The sequence below is a fragment of the Drosophila virilis genome, chromosome X (assembly GCF_030788295.1).
Source record: "Drosophila virilis strain 15010-1051.87 chromosome X, Dvir_AGI_RSII-ME, whole genome shotgun sequence".
In the NCBI taxonomy this organism is placed as follows: domain Eukaryota; kingdom Metazoa; phylum Arthropoda; class Insecta; order Diptera; family Drosophilidae; genus Drosophila; species Drosophila virilis.
In genome coordinates, this window is record NC_091543.1 from 5,640,119 (window position 1) to 5,661,486 (window position 21,368).

General features: G+C 41.2%; 4 protein-coding genes across 5 annotated transcripts; 3 read left to right on the forward strand and 1 right to left on the reverse strand.

The window, feature by feature from the left end:
* Positions 1-4,386: 4,386 nt before the first annotated feature.
* Positions 4,387-7,140, forward strand: v (Tryptophan 2,3-dioxygenase vermilion). The gene is made up of 6 exons (XM_002056772.4): positions 4,387-4,480; positions 4,543-4,703; positions 4,790-4,923; positions 6,033-6,642; positions 6,711-6,804; positions 6,895-7,140. Exons 1-6 carry the CDS (start codon positions 4,455-4,457, stop codon positions 7,010-7,012), a joined length of 1,143 nt encoding a protein of 380 aa, XP_002056808.3. The 5' UTR covers positions 4,387-4,454; the 3' UTR covers positions 7,013-7,140.
* Positions 7,141-10,926: 3,786 nt separating this feature from the next.
* Positions 10,927-13,251, forward strand: LOC6633597 (endoribonuclease CG2145). The gene is made up of 4 exons (XM_002056773.4): positions 10,927-11,129; positions 11,200-12,325; positions 12,394-12,823; positions 12,888-13,251. The coding sequence occupies exons 1-4, from the start codon at positions 11,063-11,065 to the stop codon at positions 13,119-13,121; spliced, it is 1,857 nt and encodes a 618-aa protein (XP_002056809.1). The 5' UTR covers positions 10,927-11,062; the 3' UTR covers positions 13,122-13,251.
* Positions 13,252-13,612: 361 nt separating this feature from the next.
* Positions 13,613-17,606, forward strand: LOC6633598 (protein SPT2 homolog). 2 transcript variants are annotated; one of them, XM_002056774.4, is made up of 4 exons: positions 13,613-13,818; positions 14,150-15,563; positions 15,975-16,181; positions 16,256-17,606. In XM_002056774.4, exons 1-4 carry the CDS (start codon positions 13,756-13,758, stop codon positions 16,345-16,347), a joined length of 1,776 nt encoding a protein of 591 aa, XP_002056810.2. In that variant the 5' UTR covers positions 13,613-13,755; the 3' UTR covers positions 16,348-17,606. The 2 variants fall into 2 exon arrangements, with proteins under 2 accessions (XP_002056810.2, XP_032296329.1); XM_032440438.2 differs by having other exon boundaries at positions 14,153-15,563.
* A 227-nt stretch (positions 17,607-17,833) lies between these two features.
* LOC6633412 (scoloptoxin SSD14) lies at positions 17,834-20,463 on the reverse strand. The gene is made up of 3 exons (XM_002056775.4): positions 20,424-20,463; positions 19,216-19,983; positions 17,834-18,987 (listed from the first exon to the last, which is right to left on the reverse strand). The coding sequence occupies exons 1-3, from the start codon at positions 20,426-20,428 to the stop codon at positions 18,042-18,044; spliced, it is 1,719 nt and encodes a 572-aa protein (XP_002056811.3). The 5' UTR covers positions 20,429-20,463; the 3' UTR covers positions 17,834-18,041.
* Positions 20,464-21,368: the final 905 nt, after the last annotated feature.

The following is a 21,368-nucleotide window of genomic DNA, read 5'->3' on the forward strand; positions in this document are numbered from 1 at the left end:
CTGTCTGCGTGCCTGTGTATCTGTGTGTGCGTGCGTGCGTGTGTGTGTGTGTTTGTGTTTAGCCTATAAAAGTGCTTCACTCTTTTAGCTGCCCGCCCCGCGAAGTATGCAGCAATATTGTGCGCTTCGCAACACTGCACGAAAAGTGACGCAAACAACACTAGAATTTAGTAATTACAGCAAAATATTAAGACAAAACCGAAAAAAAAAAAACAAACCAACAACAACAAATACTCGTATTTAATAACAATTTAAGACAAATTGAGAAAAAAAAATTGTGTTTTTTCTTTAAGTTAAGTTCGAAATGCAACAACCAAAAGTGAAAGAGAACGAAAAACCAAAATTGATTAAGAATTTATTTATTACGTGCTGGGTGCTAGAAATGCAACAAAAACAAAAACAAAAACAAAAACAAAAACAAAAACAAAACAAAACATAAATATATATACACAAAATTGTAAAATTAATTACATATTTATGTATATGATTATGATTATTTTGATTTAATTCAAATTTTGTTCGCTTAGTTGATTCGCTTTAACAAACGTGTTTGCTCAATGATAAAGAAATTGCATTTGATTTTAGCTAAAGGGAAATATGCATAAATTAAATTATATTATATTATACTATATATACATATATTATATATTATATATATTTATATATATATATATATATATATATTTATTTGAATGTAGTGCAATTTGTTGCTATAGCGAACTTTTCTCACACGCAAAACTAGAACAAAATCAAAAAACCAAAACAAAAACAAAAAAAAAAAACACTTCACAATTGAAGAAACCAAAACAAAAAAAAAAACAGAAAGAAAACCAAAAAACTACAAAAATATGTACGAAAAATTGTGTTTTTTTTTTCAAGCTATTATATATATACATATATATAAAACATATATTAAAGAACTTAACTAGCGGGACTATACTTAAGCGTTAATATATAATTATTCATATATTCTAATTATAATTTGAATATGCTTTATGTTTTTTTTTTCATGATAATATACTGTGTACTCTTTTTTTTTTTTTTTTGTTACTTTGTATAATAAATATATGCGATATATTTTGTAATACCCATGCAGAGGGCCTTATAATTTCTTAACTTTCGTCAAGCGTGGCGTTAAATGTGTTAAATTGTCCGCTTCTATGCGATTCTCATGCACAATTTGAGGTTATGTTTGTGCAAATTTGATGCAGAGCGTCTTTATAACTCGAAAACAACGAACAAAAAAATAAATCAGCTAATTTTAACTTCGAAAATCAAGTTAACTGGTTGTTATATATTAACATATAAATATTTATAATTTAATTATTATTATTTTTTTACTAGCTCTGCACGGGTATTTGGACTTCGGCGCGCCGAATGCAGCGCTACTCTATTTATATATATAAATATATATATTTTATTTTATTTTTTTGATTTTTATTGAATACAACTTTTATTCGCTACATTCCATATGCATGTACTTTTGGGTGTTGCCTTCTCAGTGGCTCCCGCTAGCTTTTGGTACATGCGTATATTTTGTGAGCTGCAGTTTGTTTGGGTTTCATGAATACGTCTATATGTGTATATATGTGCGTGTCTCCACACATATATATATATCTATATCTAAATATATATATGTATGTGTGTGCGTGTGTATAATGCGTACTATCTATTAAATCATTCGTAAATCATCTACTTCTAAGTAAAAGTGCCAAAGTTGCACAACACAAAAACCAAAAAGCTTGTTAGAAAAACTTGAACTTGAAACAGGTAAAAATAAAATTCAAATAAAGTATATACAATACTTTATATATATATATACATATATTATATATATATATATGATATGCTATTCACAACAAAAATGATAAACATAGCGAATAGAAGAAAGGAAAACGTGTCGAAAGCGAATATTATTTTTTAAAATTCACATATTGCGTTAATGTCTATGATAAAGCTACACATATACATATACATTTATATATGTATATATGCATATACTATATGATATATGTATATATATATATACGAAAGAAAACAAGAACAAAACGAACGGCGAGTTAGATAGAGCTGCAGATATAAAACATAGATCTAAAACGAACTTAGACCCATATATTTATGCATATATATATATACATACATATGTAAGCCATATATAACTATATATATATGTGTGTGTGTGCATATGGTATAGCTATGCATGATTAGTTTTTAATCGCAACAACAAAATATACCAAAGCGCAGTTTAAGGCGCAATGCGAAACAAATTCACAATTCAATTTTCCCAAGTCGAACGAAAGAGAAGAAAATATAAACTAAAAAATTTTGAATTGACAAAAGCAGCGCGATTTGCATATTTAATAAATATATATATATATATACCAAAAAAAATATATATATTCATATATATATATATATATATATATATATATATATATTAGATGTTTATGTAATACATAAATGAACAAATATAATTTAATAGAAAAGTAAAGAAAAAAGTAACGACGAAACGAAAGCGTGAAAGTTTGTGTTTTTATACCCTGAACCGAGCGAAAATGGCTAAAACGGGTATATTGATTCTGTGCGCGCGTATGTAACAGACAGAAGAAGACAGCATCTCCGATCCCATAAGCTATATACATATATATATATATATATATATATATGACGCGATCAAGTCCGATTTCCCTCCGTCTGCGTGAATGTCAAAAATATCGATATGTGTATCGATTACAAAAGCTAAACAACTAGATATTTGAAAATTGTATTCAACAGTTTTCACTTTTTGCACAACATATAATAAATATCGTTTACAAAAGTTAAAAAAACTAGACGTTTGAAATATATATATATTTAAAGGAGTTCTTTATTCTTGCAATAACAAATCGATAAATATCGATTAGAAAACTTGCCCTTTTGAGACATAACTGCATGTCTGTGTGCATGTATGTATGCATGTATGTATGTATGTGTACAGCAAAGCTGGAGAGTAGAATATAAGGGCAGCTTGGCGCTGGGTACAGGGTATCTGGGAGTCGGGCACGCCCGACTAGAGCACACTTAATTGTTTTAATTGTCTGAATATCAGCTATAACTAATTTTTTTCTAATGCAAAATGTAGTTCACAAATTATATAAAATATATATATATATATATACAAATTAATATATATACATTATACACTAATCTATTGAATGGTTATGACGACTTTTTTTTGTGGCATGCAACAAAAACAACAACAACAAACAACAAATAACAAACAACAACCAGACACACACGAAAATGTGAAAATGTGTATTCATTAATGAATTAAGCAACAACAACAAAATCTATATATATATATAAATAAACATAGATATTAAAAAATAACGCAAAGGGAAAGAACGAAACGAAGAACAAAAAAAAAAAAAAAATTAAGAACATGCAAAGGTAACATTAAATTAAACAAGTTATATAACAAATTTAAAAATATGACTGAGCCAAATGACTCAAAAATACATTTTAAACAAGAAACAAACAATTATATGAAAAAAAAAATACAAAAACAAGCTACAAAATTGCTGTTTAAATGCGAGCTTGGACGTAGATGGGATTCGACCTCCCGACTGGGTATGACAACAAGCCCTTCTCATTGATAAGGCATCAGAGCAACATTCGACACTAGACAACAGCGATAAGCGTGCAGTCTGGCTGGCCAGCACGACTGGCAGCTACCCTGTAAACAATATACGAATTCTCAGCCTGCCTGTTCTTGGAGCTGCATTTGCTCTACATTTATTTCTGAATTTTATACAAATTAAAAAAAGCAGCAGCATCACAAATTTGGCGCTTAAAGCTGCTATAGTTCTCAAGATATGCGATCGATATTATCGATATTTATCGATTTCAAGGCAAATATGTCTACAAAGATAAGAACTTCACTTTTTACGCCCTCTTCTTTCTGATTTTCTGCCTGCCAGGATATTAATCGATATTTATCGATAGGCAAATTTGTCTACAAATAAAAGAGCTTCACTTTTTGCGCCCTCTTCTTTTTGAATTTTGCGCCTGCTGTTTGCTACAACAATGAACACGGCTCGTTTTTTACAGGGTATTAATCGATATTTATCGATTTTTGGGCAAATCTGTTTAACTGGACTACATACAATCTTTGTTAGCGCCCTCTTCTTAACGATTTTGCGTCTTTCATCTCCTACGAATATAAGCCACACCTTTTGTTTTTTACAGGGTATTCATAGGAATCTCTGATCGAATTGCGTTCCGTAAACTGAGAGCCGACAGCTGTGCACTGGCTTGGAACTGCCAACTTGTTGCAAGTGGATCTTAAGTTTTTGTTTTTTTTTTTTTTCTTTTTGTATTCGATTTGAATTTTTGTATATTTGCTTTTTTTTTTGTGGGCTCAGTCTGAGACTCGAGTTGCTGCGAGTCGCATCGCTGCCAATTGAAATCCAATCATGAGCTGCCCCTACGCTGGCAATGGGTAAGCGTTCATTTAACACAATACACGATCGTACACTCAGTTTGATACGGTTATTGCCACAGCAATGAGCACGACGATGGCGCCGTTCCGCTGTCCAATGAGGTGGGCAAAATCTATGGCGAGTATCTGATGCTGGACAAGCTGCTGGATGCGCAATGCATGCTCTCCATGGAGGACAAGCGGCCCGTGCACGATGAGCATTTGTTTATCATAACGCATCAGGGTACGATTCTCTGCCTCCCTTTCTCTTCCTCTCCCTCCCACTCTCTCTCTTTCTGTCTCTAACAATCTGTTTGTATGTCTTGGCAGCCTATGAGCTGTGGTTTAAGCAGATCATCTTTGAATTCGACTCCATACGTGTTATGCTCGACGAGGAGGTCATCGACGAGACCAAAACATTGGAAATCGTTAAACGCTTAAATCGCGTCGTTCTCATACTTAAGGTAAGCGATCCACAGATCTTCTTAACCTGATCTACATTTCACTTAGTATAGACAGCCAGAAGATGTGATTCGACGCGAGAGAGACTTTTTTTTTTAGTTGTCAAGCAAAACAAAGTTAAGATCTAGATGAGAGACGCTTCATGATCAAAAACTGATCTATTCAACTGATCTTGATCTAAGGTCAATCTAAGAGAACTTCTTAATTTCCGCCAAAAGATCTTTGATATTTATGATCTTTTTATGCTTTTTCTACAAATCTAACGATCGTCGTTTACATCTAACTCAACTGAAAAGTCTGTATATCTCTATATTTCTTAAAGTATTTCTCAAAATCAAAAAACATCTTTGAAGTATAAATCTGTGCACTGATCTTACCTTATATAAAAATGATCCCAGTAGGACTGTAAAGTTGGATTATATCGTGTGCATAAATAATAATTCCTCCTTAGCGCTCTTTCTTTTCCGGAAATAGTTCATTATATGTACATATATTATGCATTGCTTGTTTTAATAATCCTAATGATCCTCTGCTGATCGATAATGTTTCTCTTTATGACAACTGAGATAAGTTCGATAAGTTCTGAATACAATCTAGAAAAGATATACAAAAAGAAAGAATTCAGCTTCTGTTTATAAATAAATGCATATTATGGCCCTAGAGAGTTCTGGAGAGTTGATTTGTTTCTTGAACAAACAACTCTTAGGTTTTTAGAAAAAGACTCACCGAATCTGATAATTAGCTTCTGTTTCTTTCGATAGATATATCGCCTGGAAGAGGCTCAGGGTATTCCCTAGTCGAAAAATATAGAGGCTCTACTCTTAGTTAAACTTTTCAAAAGATCTTAAGCTATCTTTTTAAGTATAAAGCGGATCTTCCTTTGGCTCAATATTTGCTCTATATAGCTTATTATATTCCTGAAGCGATCTCATATGTTCCCCAACTTTGTCAAATAAACGCAAGCGATCAAAAAGATCTTACAATGGGTTTATTCCGGTTTATCCCTTGATTCCTGCCTTGCAACTCGCTCTGGCAGTCTTTAATCATCTGACAAATCTTAGCATGTTTTCTTATAATCCCAACTCGTCTCAATTTCATGAACGTTCTCCAGTTGCTGGTCGATCAGGTGCCCATATTGGAGACAATGACTCCGCTGGATTTCATGGACTTTCGCAAATATCTGGCGCCCGCGTCGGGCTTTCAGTCACTGCAATTCCGACTGATCGAGAACAAGCTGGGCGTTCTCACCGAGCAGCGTGTGAAATACAATCAGAAATATTCGGATGTGTTTGGCAATGATGAGCGGGCGCTGCACGCGATACGCAGCTCCGAGGATGGGCCCTCGCTGCTGGTGCTGGTGCAGCGCTGGCTGGAGCGCACGCCGGGCCTGGAGGAGGAGGGCTTCAATTTCTGGTCGAAATTCCAGCAGAGCGTCGATCAGTTTCTGGCCGCACAGGTTCAAAGCGCACTGCTCGAGCCCGTCGAGTGGGCCAAAAACTATCGCCTCATGGACATCGAGAAGCGACGCGAAGTCTATCGCTCCATCTTCGATCCGGCCGTGCACGAGGCGCTGGTGAAGCGCGGCGATCGACGGTTCAGCCATCGCGCCCTCCAGGGCGCCATCATGATCACGTTCTATCGCGATGAGCCGCGCTTCAGCCAGCCCCATCAGCTGCTGACCCTGCTGATGGACATCGATTCGCTGATCACCAAGTGGCGCTGTAAGTGCAATCCAACAACTCTCAGCCGTTTCGGCTTATGCAATCCGCATTTCACTTTCACCCCACAGACAATCATGTGATCATGGTGCAACGCATGATCGGTTCCCAGCAACTGGGCACTGGCGGCTCATCCGGCTATCAATATCTACGCTCCACACTCAGGTGCGTCGCCCCCTCCCACTCTCTTTCTCTGGCTCTGTCTGTCACCTGAGCCGATCGCTGATCGTGTTACTCTATTCGCTTTTCTTTCAGTGATCGGTACAAAGTATTCCTGGATCTGTTCAATCTGTCCACGTTTCTGATACCACGCGAGGCCATTCCGCCTCTGGACGAAACCATACGCAAGAAACTTGTCCATAAAAGCGTTTGATCATCTCACGATCAATTACAAATTTTCAACTAGTTTATCTTGTTTTTTTTTTTTTTTTGTTGTATCTCATTTTATTTTTTACCCAGCACCTGAAGATCAGTCCAATAAAAATAATAATTGAAAAATAAGCATGAATATCTGAACAAAATATCCTTTTTTTCTATTGAGCATGAAACTAGATAAAGCTTTCTTTGATTTTTAATTGTAGGAATTATAGCTTCAATTCCTTCAAAGCTTTTCGAAGATTCGGTTATTGGTTTGGTTCAGGTTTACGTTGTCAAATTTTACGCACATGTTCACATTTTTACGATATGTATCATGGAAGATTCTTTGCTGCAATTTAAGCGCAAGTTTAAATTTCCAACATATAGAAAGTTCTTTCTGATATGTTAAGCACATTTGGGTTTTGTTTTAAATTTGAGTACATTTAAGAGCTTTACTTTGAGACATCAGAAGTTCTTAGCTTATATGAAGTTCTGTGATTCGAAATGGCATTTACTGACGAGTCGAAATTTATGCTATAAGGCCTAGTCATGATATTCCTCAAGTCCAATAAAACTCCATGTATCCATGTATACATGTATGTACATGTGCATGTGTGTGTGCGTGTGTGCATTTATGCAGTTATGTATGCATATATCCATGTACGAATGTATGTATGCATGTAAGTGTATATGTACGCATGTATGCATGCATTTATGCATGTCTGCATGTACATATGTATGCAATTATGTGTATATGTATGCATGTATCTATGTATGCATGTATCTATGTATGCATGTATGTGGATATGTATGCATGAATGCATGTAAGTAAGTATGCATGTATGCATGTAAGTAAGTATGCATGTATGTATCCATGTATGCATGTATGTGTATATGTATGCATGTGTGTATGCATGTATGCATGTGTGGATGCATTTATGCATGTATGCATGTATGTATGTATGAAAATTCAAGCTGGGCTCTAAATTTGAAAGCCAAGGACTTTAAAGCGGTGTCTTACTCTTCGATTCTCAAGTAAGCCAAATGAAAGCCAGAATGTAGACTGTATGAATAGTTTTGAGCTGGGTCCAGGGTGTCTCCTAGTCGCTCATTGCCGAAATGTACATGCTGTTATATGTGATTACAGACATATGTAGGTATGGGTTTTATATTCTAAACTAATAACTGGATATTGAGAGTCGCATATAAAATGTCAAAACATGTATGGGACAGGAAAAGAAACATCTTGAGGCTGGTATTTTTAACTATAAATAGCTCAAAAATCATAATACAAATATATTTCTTAACAATTGTCTATGGAAATGAAAGCATCTTAAGTCCATAAATACATAAATCTATATATCTATACGAAAAGTACAAAAATCGATATATCTCTGTGCATATATGCACACACATTATCCAACCAATTATTGTACTCAACGGATGTGTACTTAATGTACGTAATGTCTGAGTGTATAACAGATATGTATATGAATATAAATATATATATTTGAAATGCGTAACCTTTGCTAATGGCCTTTTTCGTATACAAAATTGATAAGCGTTCCACAGTTTCAAGTTTCCAGTTTTATTATTTGTTAGAAATGAGCTCAAAGCAAACAACATCTACAACAACAACAACTACAACAAAGACTAAAAAAAAACGAGTGCATTTTATAATTGTGAGTACTCGATTCGACATTTTCAGCGGAATTGGGGTCGCCGTTGCACCCGAATACCCCGTTTCCCAGATGGATGCGCGGGGGGCTTAAATTGTGCGAAAGAGATGCACGCAGTTAGCTAAGCTTTGAGAGACAACATTTTATGTAAGTCATCAAACTCAATCAAATCAAATCAAATGTGCAAAATTCTATTATTTTTTTTTTTACCATTTTTCGGAATTTCTATATTTTTTTTTAACATTTCTTCCGGTTGCAATTAAAGCGCATAATTAAGCTGCAGAGCATAATTGCGGCACGTTTTGAAAGGCCTACAACCCGTCCCACCTCCCGCTCTCACCGCCCACCTCCCACTCTCGCCATCCCAATCGCGTTCGCTCGCAAGTTCAAATGAAATTGGGCACACTTTCGAGCAAGATTCAACTGCAACGACTTGTCAATGCGCTGCGATGATTCAACTTATTGTTAAGCGGTTAACCGGTTCGCCCACGAACCGGTTCAAGCCGGACACTCATATTCAGCTCAAAACACAGCTGAGCCCAAACTTGCATTATCTTCCATAAGTTTTGAACCAGACCGGGTGCAATTTTCATATACCATATATAAAACCGTCAAGTGGATTAGTTGAATTAGATTAGCAACCCGAACCTAAGCTAGAATTAAATACTTAAAAGAGTTCGAATCACAATGTATGTATTTCTAAGAAACTCTCTTAACTCAATAAATGAAATTATAATCATATTGATCTTCAATCAGTCAATCAACCAGTCAGCCAAATGTTGCAAAAACCATCTAAAATTGTAGCTCGCCTACGAATTTTTGTTTGTAAATTTTCAAGAACTATTTTTTAATCAAATTAAATCTCTTTTCAATATCTTAGTTCACACATATATTAAACGAATGTAATTAACCTATTTTATACAAATGTATAAAATTTTATTTTTTTTTTGCATTCACAAAGATCGTGCCTAGAGCTGGCGTTTGTTTCTTTAGATACAGGTTTAACGGTTGGGTAACTCCAGCGCCTCGAACAACCTGTTTTGCATCTGAACAACAAAAAATATCAGAGTGCATGCGCTCAAAAATGCAAACTATCCCATGATCATATATATAAATATATAAATATAATATAATTATATAAATAAAAGTTCCATTTACATTGATTGGCATTTTTAAGGAGAATTTTATAAAGATTATGATTGTAAAAACTATTTCTCCAAGTTTCATAATTTTATGGAAAATCCTTTAACGAGATAGGAAATATTTAAGCGGACCGCACAGAGAGGAAGAGAACGAGAGAGAGAATGATACAGTTAAAAAGACAGAGCTGCATTCGTGAAGCCAGACAAAAGCTGCTTGCCATACAACCAGCATAAGATACGGCACGCCATAAAACTCAAATGCCCCAAGCGAATCGAGGTAGCGCAGCCTTCTGCGGCCCAAACCTACGCTAAATACTGCGACAGCGACTAAAGCAGCTCATTAATAGAAAAGGAAAACAAGTAAATGCGCTCCAATTACACGTGATCGACTAGGGTATACCCTACAAAAAAAAACATATAAGCACACACAGGCATGATAAATTGTATAACTTGGATGTTTATGTTTAATTTAGTGGAAATGGGGAGAAGTATCTTCCACTTTAGGCCAACTTTGGTGCCTCTAACCCAGACAGACGGACGGACCACGGACTGACGGAGAGACAGATAGAAGATGTCAAATTCGACTCGACAGATTAGGTTGTGTACCTAATATATGTATACAAATCTTCTTACTCCCTAAGTCTTACATAATTGATCTAGTTCGGAGCTTATAGTCCGATCGTTATGAAATTTACAAAGCTTAATTATGCCAATCAAAACATGTGCTCATACCAAAGCGTACATACGTTCTATATGAGAGCCTATATAACAAATTTAGGATTTGTAGCTCTGATATTTCTCGAGTTATGCTCAAAGAATAATGAACAACAATCGATATTTATCGATCTTATGAAAATGAGAGAAAGTATGTATCTAAGAAATGAAACATATTTCGCTGTAGCTTTCAGATAAACGGACATGAATCGAATAGAAGAGCGACTCCTGGGAACAGAGATGTCTTCTTCTGCCCGTTACGTACAGGTTCACAAAACCCAGATGCCCGTTGCCAATGGCTTTACAGGGTATTCAAACAAGCGCAAAGATGAAGCGGATGCCCGTTTCGCAGCGGCAGCTGTGTCTCTGTCGCTGGCCTCCGGTCCCAGGTCTCAGGTCTCAGTCGTGCGCTGAATCTCTGACCAGTTGGTTGTGTTTATGCCTCGTATTAACTCGAAGAAGTAGCGCAAAGTGATAATAAAATACAACAACAATCGTGAAAGCAAAAAAAAAAAAAAAAACAGCAACAAAATGCGTTGCCTGGCATTGAGCGCGTTGTTTGTTTGCGTTGTCATCGCCGGCCAGTGCCGAATTACAGGTAGGTAGATTTAAGAGAAGGTAAAATATATATTTATTGTATGACTTACCTGTTGATTCACACCTGCCAGCTGGCTACAGGAGCGAAATTGAGATAACGCCAGCGCCAGATGTGGAGACAACGACCAAGAAATCCGGCTGGTTCGGTGGCTTCAAGAAGTTCTTCGGCAGCAGCAGCAGCAGCGATGCCGCCAGCTCCACCTCAACAACAACAACAACAACATCGACGACAACAACTACAGCAAAGCCGCCCCAGAAGCTGCCCCCGCTTGTCATTTCGCATGCGCCGCTTATGCCGCTGGGACCACGTCCGGATACGCCCAGCTCATCGCCCTTTGGCTCGACGCTAGCTCACGGCCCGCAATGGCCGGCGGCTGCACAGCCGACGGCAAGTCAGCAGCCGGTGCTGCCAACTGCGGCGACAACGGGCCGCCTGGGCGCCGGCGGCGTCGCTGGCGGATCGACAGCGCCCAATTTGCCGCCCGGCTTTGCGCCTTATCGGCCACAGAAGCCGCAGCCGAGCGGCTTTGATTTGAGCTATTCGGGTGGCGGCGCAGCGGGCGCTGCGGGCGGTGGCGCTGCGCCACATCCCGGCTTTGGCCTGGCGCCGCTGACAAGCAGCACGACGACGAGCACCTCGACCACGACTACGACCACGAGCACACAACGACCGCGCACGAATGTGCAGCCGGGCGGCATTGATGTGCGCTTTGGCAGCTCCACGACCAGCACGGTAAGGCCAGCACAGCAAAAGGATGAGTTTCCCACGTTACCGGTGCCGCGACGACCCTCGTTGAAGGAGGATTATCCGGCATTGCCCACGCCGAAAACACCTGGCTCGCCAACGCCAAGCACGCCAACATCGCCATCCGCGTGGCAGGCGCCTTTGCCGACGCCTGTGCATCCAGCTGTGCCGGCTGTTAAGCCAGCTCCGGCAGCTGTTACGCCCGGCACGCCAGCTGGCAGCACGGGTGGCGGCGGAGGTGGTGTCTCCTTTGTGCCGCACACGGCTGGCTCCACGACAACCGTGCGTCCGGGCTTTCAATCGACGGGAAATTCGGTGGCCACCGATGATGAGATACGTCAGCTAACCGAACAGCTGTACACCAAAGAGTCCAACAGCCAGCTGAGCCACATAACCGTGAATCTGCAGGGACGCACGCGCTCCATTGACAGCGGCGATGAGGCGCCACAGCCGTAAGTAAAAGAAAATATATCGATTTCCTGATGCAGTGCAGCCAAATGCAATTGGTTTCCATTGGCAGGCTGCTGAGCGTGGACGCCAAAGCCTTGGAGCCGTCGACCATTGCCAAGATGCGGCTGTTGTTCAACAATTACGAGCAGGACACGCTGGTCAATGAGCATGTGACCGCCAACGAGCGCAAGGAGGAGAATGAGTTCCTTGATGCCGTAATGGCCACGAGCGTTATGCGGCAGGCCATGCTGTTCCTGCAGCAGAAGGGCCTGGTCACGCCCGATCCGAAGACGCATCGCGATCTTGTCAAGGAGCTGTGGTTCACCCAGTATTCGCGCGGACAGGGCAAAATCGGTAGCTCCGGCTTCGAGCATGTCTTTGTGCACGAGGTGAAGAACGGCACCATCATTGGCTTCCACAACTGGGTCTATGTCAACGAGGAGGAGCAGGCAGGCCGCTTCGATTACAAGGGCTACATGAAGGAACAGGACATTGGCACGGTAAGCCTACCTAATAGTCAATTGCCAAGCAAACACTTTACCTTAATTATATCACGCCTTGCAGAAGGGCAAAGTGCTGAAGGTGCGGTTCGCACATCAGGGCCTGAACAAGCCGGTGGACACCATGTTCATTGGCACCTCGCCGGAGCTGGAGCTGGCTCTGTACACTGTCTGTTTTCAGCTGCGTCCGGATCGCACCTGTCCTGTCTCTCTGGGCAACAGCAAGTTCGGCATTGTCACCTATTCGTGGCGCTACAGAGGCAAGAGCCTCATTGGCAGCGCCTATCCTGAGATTTGAGCCGCATGCCACAGCTCACCACAACGTTTTTTTTTTGCCTTTATCTCCTTCTCGCTCTCTCTCTTTTAATCTATTCAGTAAACCATATTTTTTTTTCTTCTTTGTATAATAAATAAATACTATAAACCTATGTACGCTTTGTTGCAACAAAAAAGAGCGCACTTTAAATGATTGAATTCCGATAAAAGTTGCCTGTTGCTTGCACAAAAAATATCGACTACAATTTTCGATACCATTCGAGTGAGTAGCAAATGCAGCAACTATCGCATCAATAGTATCCGATAGCTGGCTGGTCAATAATAAACAGTGCACTATAACTGTAACATATTGGCTAGTTGGCAAGTTTTCAATTTGAAAAATGTATTAATAAGATCAGTTGAAAAATCGTGATCGTAGAAAACAAACATTTGATAACAAGCTGAGTAGTTGATAACAGTACTTGCAAGTACTTGCAGCGATTAATCGTTGAATATGCCATCGCTGGGCACATCACTAATCGCCAGTCTTTCTAGAGTTTTCAGCTGACAAGTACGTACGTCTCGAACAAAGAATAAGCAGTCAAACGATTTTTATTAATTTGAAAAACAAGTCAACAAAATATAGTCGCAGTTTTAATCAAATTGAAGACCCGACAATGGATTTCGGTGCACTGCTGCACTATGCCAAAAAGAACAACGATGCAGCCACTAAAGAAGAGGTTGGTTTTGTGTGTGTGGGTTTACTTTCGCTTAAAACTCCTAAATACGGGTAAGATGCACTTTTATTGATAATAAAACCAAATGGTAAACAAAAGTGCTCTGCACATATGGTAAGCAGCATGCCACAACTCAGACCGTGCCACAACTCTTCATATCGTTTACGGCCAGAATGTGCCACCAATTGGGTCATTCAATGACCCCAAAATGTGGCGTGTGTGTGTGTGTGTGCTGTCTCAGTGGAAGGGCGGCAGAAGGGGCGGATGGGTTTATTTTGGTGGAGCAATTGTCCAATCTCAACAAGTGGCTCACATTTCTCTTATCCCTCTCAAGCAGGGAAAATACTATAGCACGAAATATGCGCCGCCGAAAAAGGAGAGCAAGGAGAGCAAACAGCTGTCCAGCAATATACAGAAATTCCTGAAGAAGCGCGAAGCGGAGGAGGCGGAACGCAAGCGACAGGAGCGCGAGAAGCTAAACAGCCTGCTGGCCATGCGTGACGAGAAGTCCAAGAATAAGATACGCAAAATGTTGAAGGTCACAAAATCGGCTAACAAATCGGTGCTGGAGGATGCCAAGGACTGTGATAATATGGCGCTGGGCGCCGGCGAACAGCCGGAGGGCGATGACTATGGCTATGTGTCGACCGAGGCGAATGCCTTCTATCAGAAATACATTGAGAAGGTCAAGGATGTGCAGGAGGATAAGGGCTTTGCGCCCAGTCGGCCGCAATCTGTACGCGATCTATCCGGCACCAAGGAGCGCGTCAAGGCGGCCATAACACGCGAACGGGAAGAGGCGAAAACGCATACACGACAGCGCATCAGCCATGGTTCAACGCCACGCTCCACAGACAAGGAGCCGCAGGTGGCGCGCGCATATGGCACCGCGGACAAGAAGCTCTACGATCCGGATGCCGAGCGTCGGGACGAGGAGCGCAAGAAGCGCGAGGAGGAACAGAAAAAGGCCAAGGTTAAGCGGCCGGCGCAGCCGCCGCCCATGGACTTTCAGGCGCTGCTGCGGCTCGCCGAGAAGAAACAGCACGAGCCCGTCAACATAGCCATGCCCGAGAAGAAAAAGGAGCCGGAGCGTCTGCTGTCGGCGCGAGAGAAGCGCGAACAGGAGGAGCGCCAGCGATGGAAGGAGCAGCGTGCCGAGCGCGAACGCATGCGCGAATCGGAGGCGAAGGCCAAGGAGCAGCGCAAAGAGAACGGCAACAGCCAACAGCGCGTCATGGCGCCAAACGGACGCATACCCAAGCTGAATAAGGCGCCGCCCGCCAAAGCGCCAGCCGGAACAGCAATTCCGTCCAGTGCCAGCGAATCCAAAGCAAAGCCCACAAGTGATAGCCTTAAACGGCCGGCGTCCACAGCGCCCAGCAGCTCCAGCGCCAAACTCAGTGCCAGTACAAAGCCAGCCAGCGGGAGCGGAAGCAATGCCGGCAAGCGTCCGCCCGCGGCCAGCAGCGGGACAAGGCCAGCCTCAGCTGGAGCTGGTGCGGCTGCTTCTGTTGCTGCCGCGGCCAGCTCAAAGCCCAGTGGAAGTGTGCAATCTCGTAATCCGTATGCGTCCGTTAATAAGAATGGCGGCACGCGTGAATTTCCGCCGCGAGACGCTTCCAAGACGCGTGCATTTCCGCCCGCCGATGTTCAGCGCCCGCCCAATCGCAGGCCGTTGCCAGTCGATGCACGTGGACGTGGTGGAGCAACCGCAGCCGGACGCAAACCAGCCGAGCCGGGCAACAAAAGTGAGTGCCGTTTCAAGAATTAGAAGCTGTTAACTAACTATGATTCCCATAATGTTTAATTCAATTGTAATTAATCATAAGCTAAATAGAAATTAATCTTTTCGTAATTAATTAATTAATTCATTAATTACTTAAGTAGTTAATTTTGCCATCTTCGAGCCATAATTAATTTAAAAGCAAGCCCTTGAGCTTTGAAATTTTTTTTAAGTCAAATTATAAAAGGCCCAGCTTAGTTAATTAGCCAGCCTTAAGTCTTAATTAAGCCAAACCTTTGCATTGTAATTACTCAAGTATTACTTAATTTTTTTGGCGTAAATTACTTGAGTAATTAAAAGTAATTAGCTTAGCTTTATTATAGTTAACATATATTAATTGTTATGAACTAAACTAAAATTGGCAATAATTTTGCAGGACGCATTTATGATGATGATTCCGAGTATGATTCCGAGCTGGACGACTTTATTGACGATGGCGACTGCGAGGAGGATATATCATCGCATATACGCGACATCTTTGGCTATGATAAGCGCCGATATCGCGATCTCGACGAGGATGATGCCCAAATGGAATCAAGTTTTGCTCAAGTGCAGCGCGAAGAGTTTATTAGTAAGAAATTAGGTGCGTATACCCAGAAAATTTCCCTGCCCCTCCCCGCCCTCGCAAATCTAATTGTGTGTTTGTCTGTTTGGCAGGTTTACAAGAGGATCTGGAGGATATGCGCATGGAGGCGATGCATAAAAAACGCAAAATGGCCAAAAAGCGACCAACGCGCATCGACGACTAATTCGCCCCGCCGCCCGCCCTCCGCCACAACTTTCCACACACACAACTCACACACACACACACATCTCAATTCTGAGCAGCGCCCCTTGAATGTCCTTACCCTCTCGAGGCACACTTAACCAAATTCAAGTTCAGTCCGATTGCCCTGAACTTATTGGGTTGAGATTGTGTGGCGCTGCTTTTAGTTAATTTTGTTAAATGAAATGCAATCATTTTTGTGTGTGTGTGTGTTTTTTTTTTTTTGTTTCGTTTAGATACCTTAATTTGGTGCCGTAGTTTAGTGCAAGACCAAACCCTTATGCAATATGAACACACACACAAACACACACACGAGCAAAGGAAACACAAAGAAATTTCATATTTTTGCTACCCGTTCAAATTTATTGTACATTTACAAGCCATTGCATATCTCAATTATGTTTATACACATTGTTAAGCCTTGTCGCGTGCTGTATACTCTGTAAAACTGTTTCCACATACATCAGATACATATATATACATATATATATATATATATATATATATATATGTGGTGTGTCATGGAACCCCTTTTATTGGTACTCCCAACTGCTGTCAACAATATACACGAAATTATCAAATTTCCAATGAATAAATTAATTTTTTAAATTCCATTTCAATTCAGAGGCTGCTCGACAGTTGATTTTAAATATATATATTCTTAGTCATGTCCGTCGCTTCCCTTTGAAGCTATCCTCGTGAATCCTAGCCTAAAGCATATAGCTAATCTCTTACGAATCGGTCGCACATGAAGTTCTTTCTGTTTTATAAAATATCCATTATTTTACGACTTCTAGCTTGCCTCGCGCATATTAGCCAAATTTTATTAGCATCGAAATACTATAGCCTATCGATCTTTGGGATCGCATCGAAGATAACTTCAGCAATTATGCGCTTCACAATTCTGCTTCAATGCAAAGTTTTTTTCGAACTTTAACATCGCATCTTCTTCTTTTTTTTTTTTTTTTGAATTTAACTACCTTATTTGTCGCATTTTTTATAATATAATTTCTATAATTATGATATATTAATTTACACGATATTCTGTTTATGTTTATATAATTTTGGACTTTGTTTTAACAAAGACAAATATAAATATATAAATATTATTTATATTGTCTTTGGCACTATTTTATAATTATTTAAAGATAGTTCTCAGGGCTACAATTTTTAAAATGTTCTTTATCTTTTTAATTGATTAAAATGTTTATTTATTTTAGTTAGTTTGTAAATCCTGTGAAATATGCGTTTAATTTTGTTTTAAGAATTCCCACTCTCAACATATTTGGACTTGCCCTCTCTCTCTCTCTCTCTCTCTCTCTCTCTGCTTTACTCCCCCGCTATCTCGCTCGCTCTGTTTCTCTTTCGTGTGATCAAAAATATTCTCTTTTTTTTTTTTATATACGAACCACCTCTTATCTCTTTCTGTGATTGTTTCTGATCTTATCTTTTATATAATCTTAACCTGGCCAAAGTGCCGGCCCCTTTGAACTAGGCGCGTGGACAAGCTGGAGTTGGGAAATTTGGTATGTGGCTAGACAAATACCAGATGTAGTCAAATTTATTGAACGATTTCAGATTAACACAGATTCAGATGATATATTCGCTGGCAAAATATGTGTGTGTGTGTGTGTGTGTGTGCGGGAGTGTGTGTGTTCTTCCGGCTGAGATATCGCATCAATTGTCATTGGAGAGCTCAACGACAACGGCGCTGCCGATGCGTCGATGATCGCAGACGGGCTCCGGTTCGGTGTCCATATAGCCGATGGCTGTTAGGGCCGAGTATGCCTTGTTTTTGGGCAAAAAGTTGACCTTGTGACCGAGGCTGAGCAGATGATTGATCGTATGGTTGGGCACCTCCGGTTCCGAGTCGACCACCATGGGCGCCAGCTGATGATGCAGCCGGCCGCCGTTGACCGCCTCCTGGATGGGTTCGCGTAGCACGAAATAATGTAGAATGGTCTGTGCAACAGATGTGGTGATTCTGGAGCCGCCGGCGCCGCCAACCACAAGCGCCACATTGCCGGCATCGTCGAGAATAATGCTGGGGCAAGTGGAGGACATGGGTCGCTTGCCGGGCTTAATGTAATTGGCCGGACTGGCGGGTATGCCATAGGCATTCGCCAGGCCCGGCGTAGAGAAATCGTCCATCTCGTCGTTCAGTATGAAACCCGTCTGGCGGGAGCGCACCTTGGCGCCCAGATGGCCATTGATTGTGCTGGTCACCGAGATGGCATCGCCATTTGGCGCCAAAACCGAAATGTGCGCCGTGCCATGATCCTCGACATTGCTGAAATTGGCGCCATAATAGGACATATCCTCAAATGTGCGATCGTCCAAGATGAGCTTGCGTATCTCAGCCGCAAAGTCCGGATCGATCAGACTCTCGTATGTCTCCTGCACCGAGGGCTCATAATGTATGTCGCCCAAATTGGTGCGATGCCCGTACGCATGCTTAAAGGTCTCAATCAAACGATGCCAATACTTGTCCCTGCTGCTCGTATACATCGGTTCCATGACGTTTAAAATAAATGTCAGGACGGCGCCGCTGCTGGGCAACGGCGAGGTGTACAGTTCATGTCCGTTGTCGAAGCGTGCGCGCAGCGGTTGCTCCCAACGCACTCTGTAGTCGGCGAAAGCGAGAGAACGAGCATAGCATTAGCTAAAAACTAACAATTCAAATTGCGCGCCACTGTCTGGCAACGCCACGTCAATAACAAGTACACGATATGTTATCGATTAATGATTAGTGCGGAGCGATTAATCGTGCTTATGCTTAACTGTTATTTGCATCGAACACATTTGCAGGCACAAAAAACAACAAAGCGAATTTAAAAAAAGGAATGCTCACTCGTAGTCCTGCAGATCCTGTTCGGTGACAATGCCGCCCATTGCCTGTATATCCTCGGCGAGCATGCGGCCAATGCGACCGCCGCGATAGATGACCTGCGCACCCTCGGTGGCCACAATTTCCAGGGTATCGGCGAGCACGCGACGATACATGATCTCGCCCTCCTTGTAGGGATTATTGGTAGCCGGATTTATGAATATCTCTGCCATCGAGATCTCGTTGCGTATGATATCCTCATTGTTGGCCAACACGCCCGCCAAATAGCGTGACACCAGAATGCCACGCCTACACATCTCAATGGTGGGCTGAAAGAGACGCTCCCAGGGCAGCTTGCCGTACTTATCATGCAGCCGCCAATACCCAAAGATTTCACTGGGCACGGCACAGGATAAAGCGCCGGCCACATTCGTTTGACCAACAAACATGTCTTGGGTGGCCGCCGCCGGCGCCGTTTCGCGGGCAATCAACGTTTCCACATGGCCCGTCTCCTTGGAGTATATGGTGGCCATAAAGCCACCGCCCACGCCCAGGCTGTGCGGCAGCACAACGCCCTCGCACAGCATTGTCGCAATTGCCGCATCCGCAGCAGATCCACCCTCGTCCAATATATTGCCGCCAATCTCGGCACAACCGGCCCCATTGGAGGCCACAGCACCAATGCGACGACGCTCCGGCTCGCCGGCCAGACCAAAGATCAGGCCCAATGTAATGGCCACAATGGCCAGCACCAACAGTATCCAAACGACGGCGAATGTCTTGCAGCAAATGCTGAGAAAGATTCAGATTTGAGATAAGGCCGAGTAGAGATTACCCAATCGCATGATCCACTGCCCAAGCCGAGCCCCATATCATATGGCTTCTCTAGGTATTATCGTTTGAATATTGAGTTCTTGCATCAATAACAACATTGTTTTTTCTTTCCAGATATCTTAAGCAAACCTGGCATTAAACAGGCTCAAAACCTAGAAGATCTTATGAAGCGACGTCTTTCAAAGAAGTGGACATCCGCTCAAGCAATATCCCATGCTCCTATGCTCCTTACATATAAGCAGAATCCTATCAATGGCACTGATTAAATAATTGTTCACTTTTCTCTAGGAAAGTGCATCAAAATCTTGTTGATAATATCTATTTGAACGTCTCACTTCTCACACTTAATTCCTGTTCAAGTCCAAAATTCGTTTCACATTATTTCTCACTTTACTTACGACATTTTGTGTTTGTTTTTTTTTTTTTTTGTGCTTAAATTAGGTAAAAAAAAAATAGAATAAATTATGCGCTTGAAACGCGAACCGTTTACCATATAAGAAGAATTCAATGGAAGCCATGACTTTTATAACGATATCCATGCCCATATCCGGCGATAGCCGAGATATCAAGGGATCGAGATAAGAGCCTGTAGATAGACACGGTCTGTCTCTGGGCTGTGGCCCGTATTTTGGCTACGTCATGGCGCGATTTGTGGTAGAAAGTGGATTTGTGAATTTTGTGCTGTTGGCTGACTAAGAGACTGGGGCCAAGACCAAAGGAGTTTGCCGACAGGTGCGTAAGTAGTAGATATTTGTGTATATTTGAACCTGAACGTCTAATCAAAATCCGTAAGACTTTGATTATATACCAATATATGTGTGCATTATCTGTGCGCTGATAAGGGCCAATTGTGCACAAGTTAAGGTCAAAACTTAAAATAGTAATTGGAATTAAGCGTTAATCACCTCACAGATGTTAATACATACCAACATTCCATTAGTATTACAAATCAGTTCTCGGTTTATCTATATATATATATATATATAAATACATATATGTATCTATATGTATTTAAATCGTCTTTGTGTTGGGCATTTCATTAGCAGCTGGCGGCACAAATTAATTAGTTTATTAGCTATTTTTAGGCAAACGAATCAACTATTCAGGCTTATGATAAATTTTATTTTTCAGCACAGCTGTTAGACTTTGGACACGTACATCAAGTACATGGTTAAGCGCTAGCCAAACATAATCTATCGTCAAAGCCATCTTCATATTTTTGTTGTTATTTAAACTCTTATTTTGTGGTGTCACATTTAAGAACCGTTAAATGATTCAATTTAAACTTTAACGGTTGTGTATCTTTGCGCGCTGCCCAACATTGAACGAAGCTAATTTCGGCT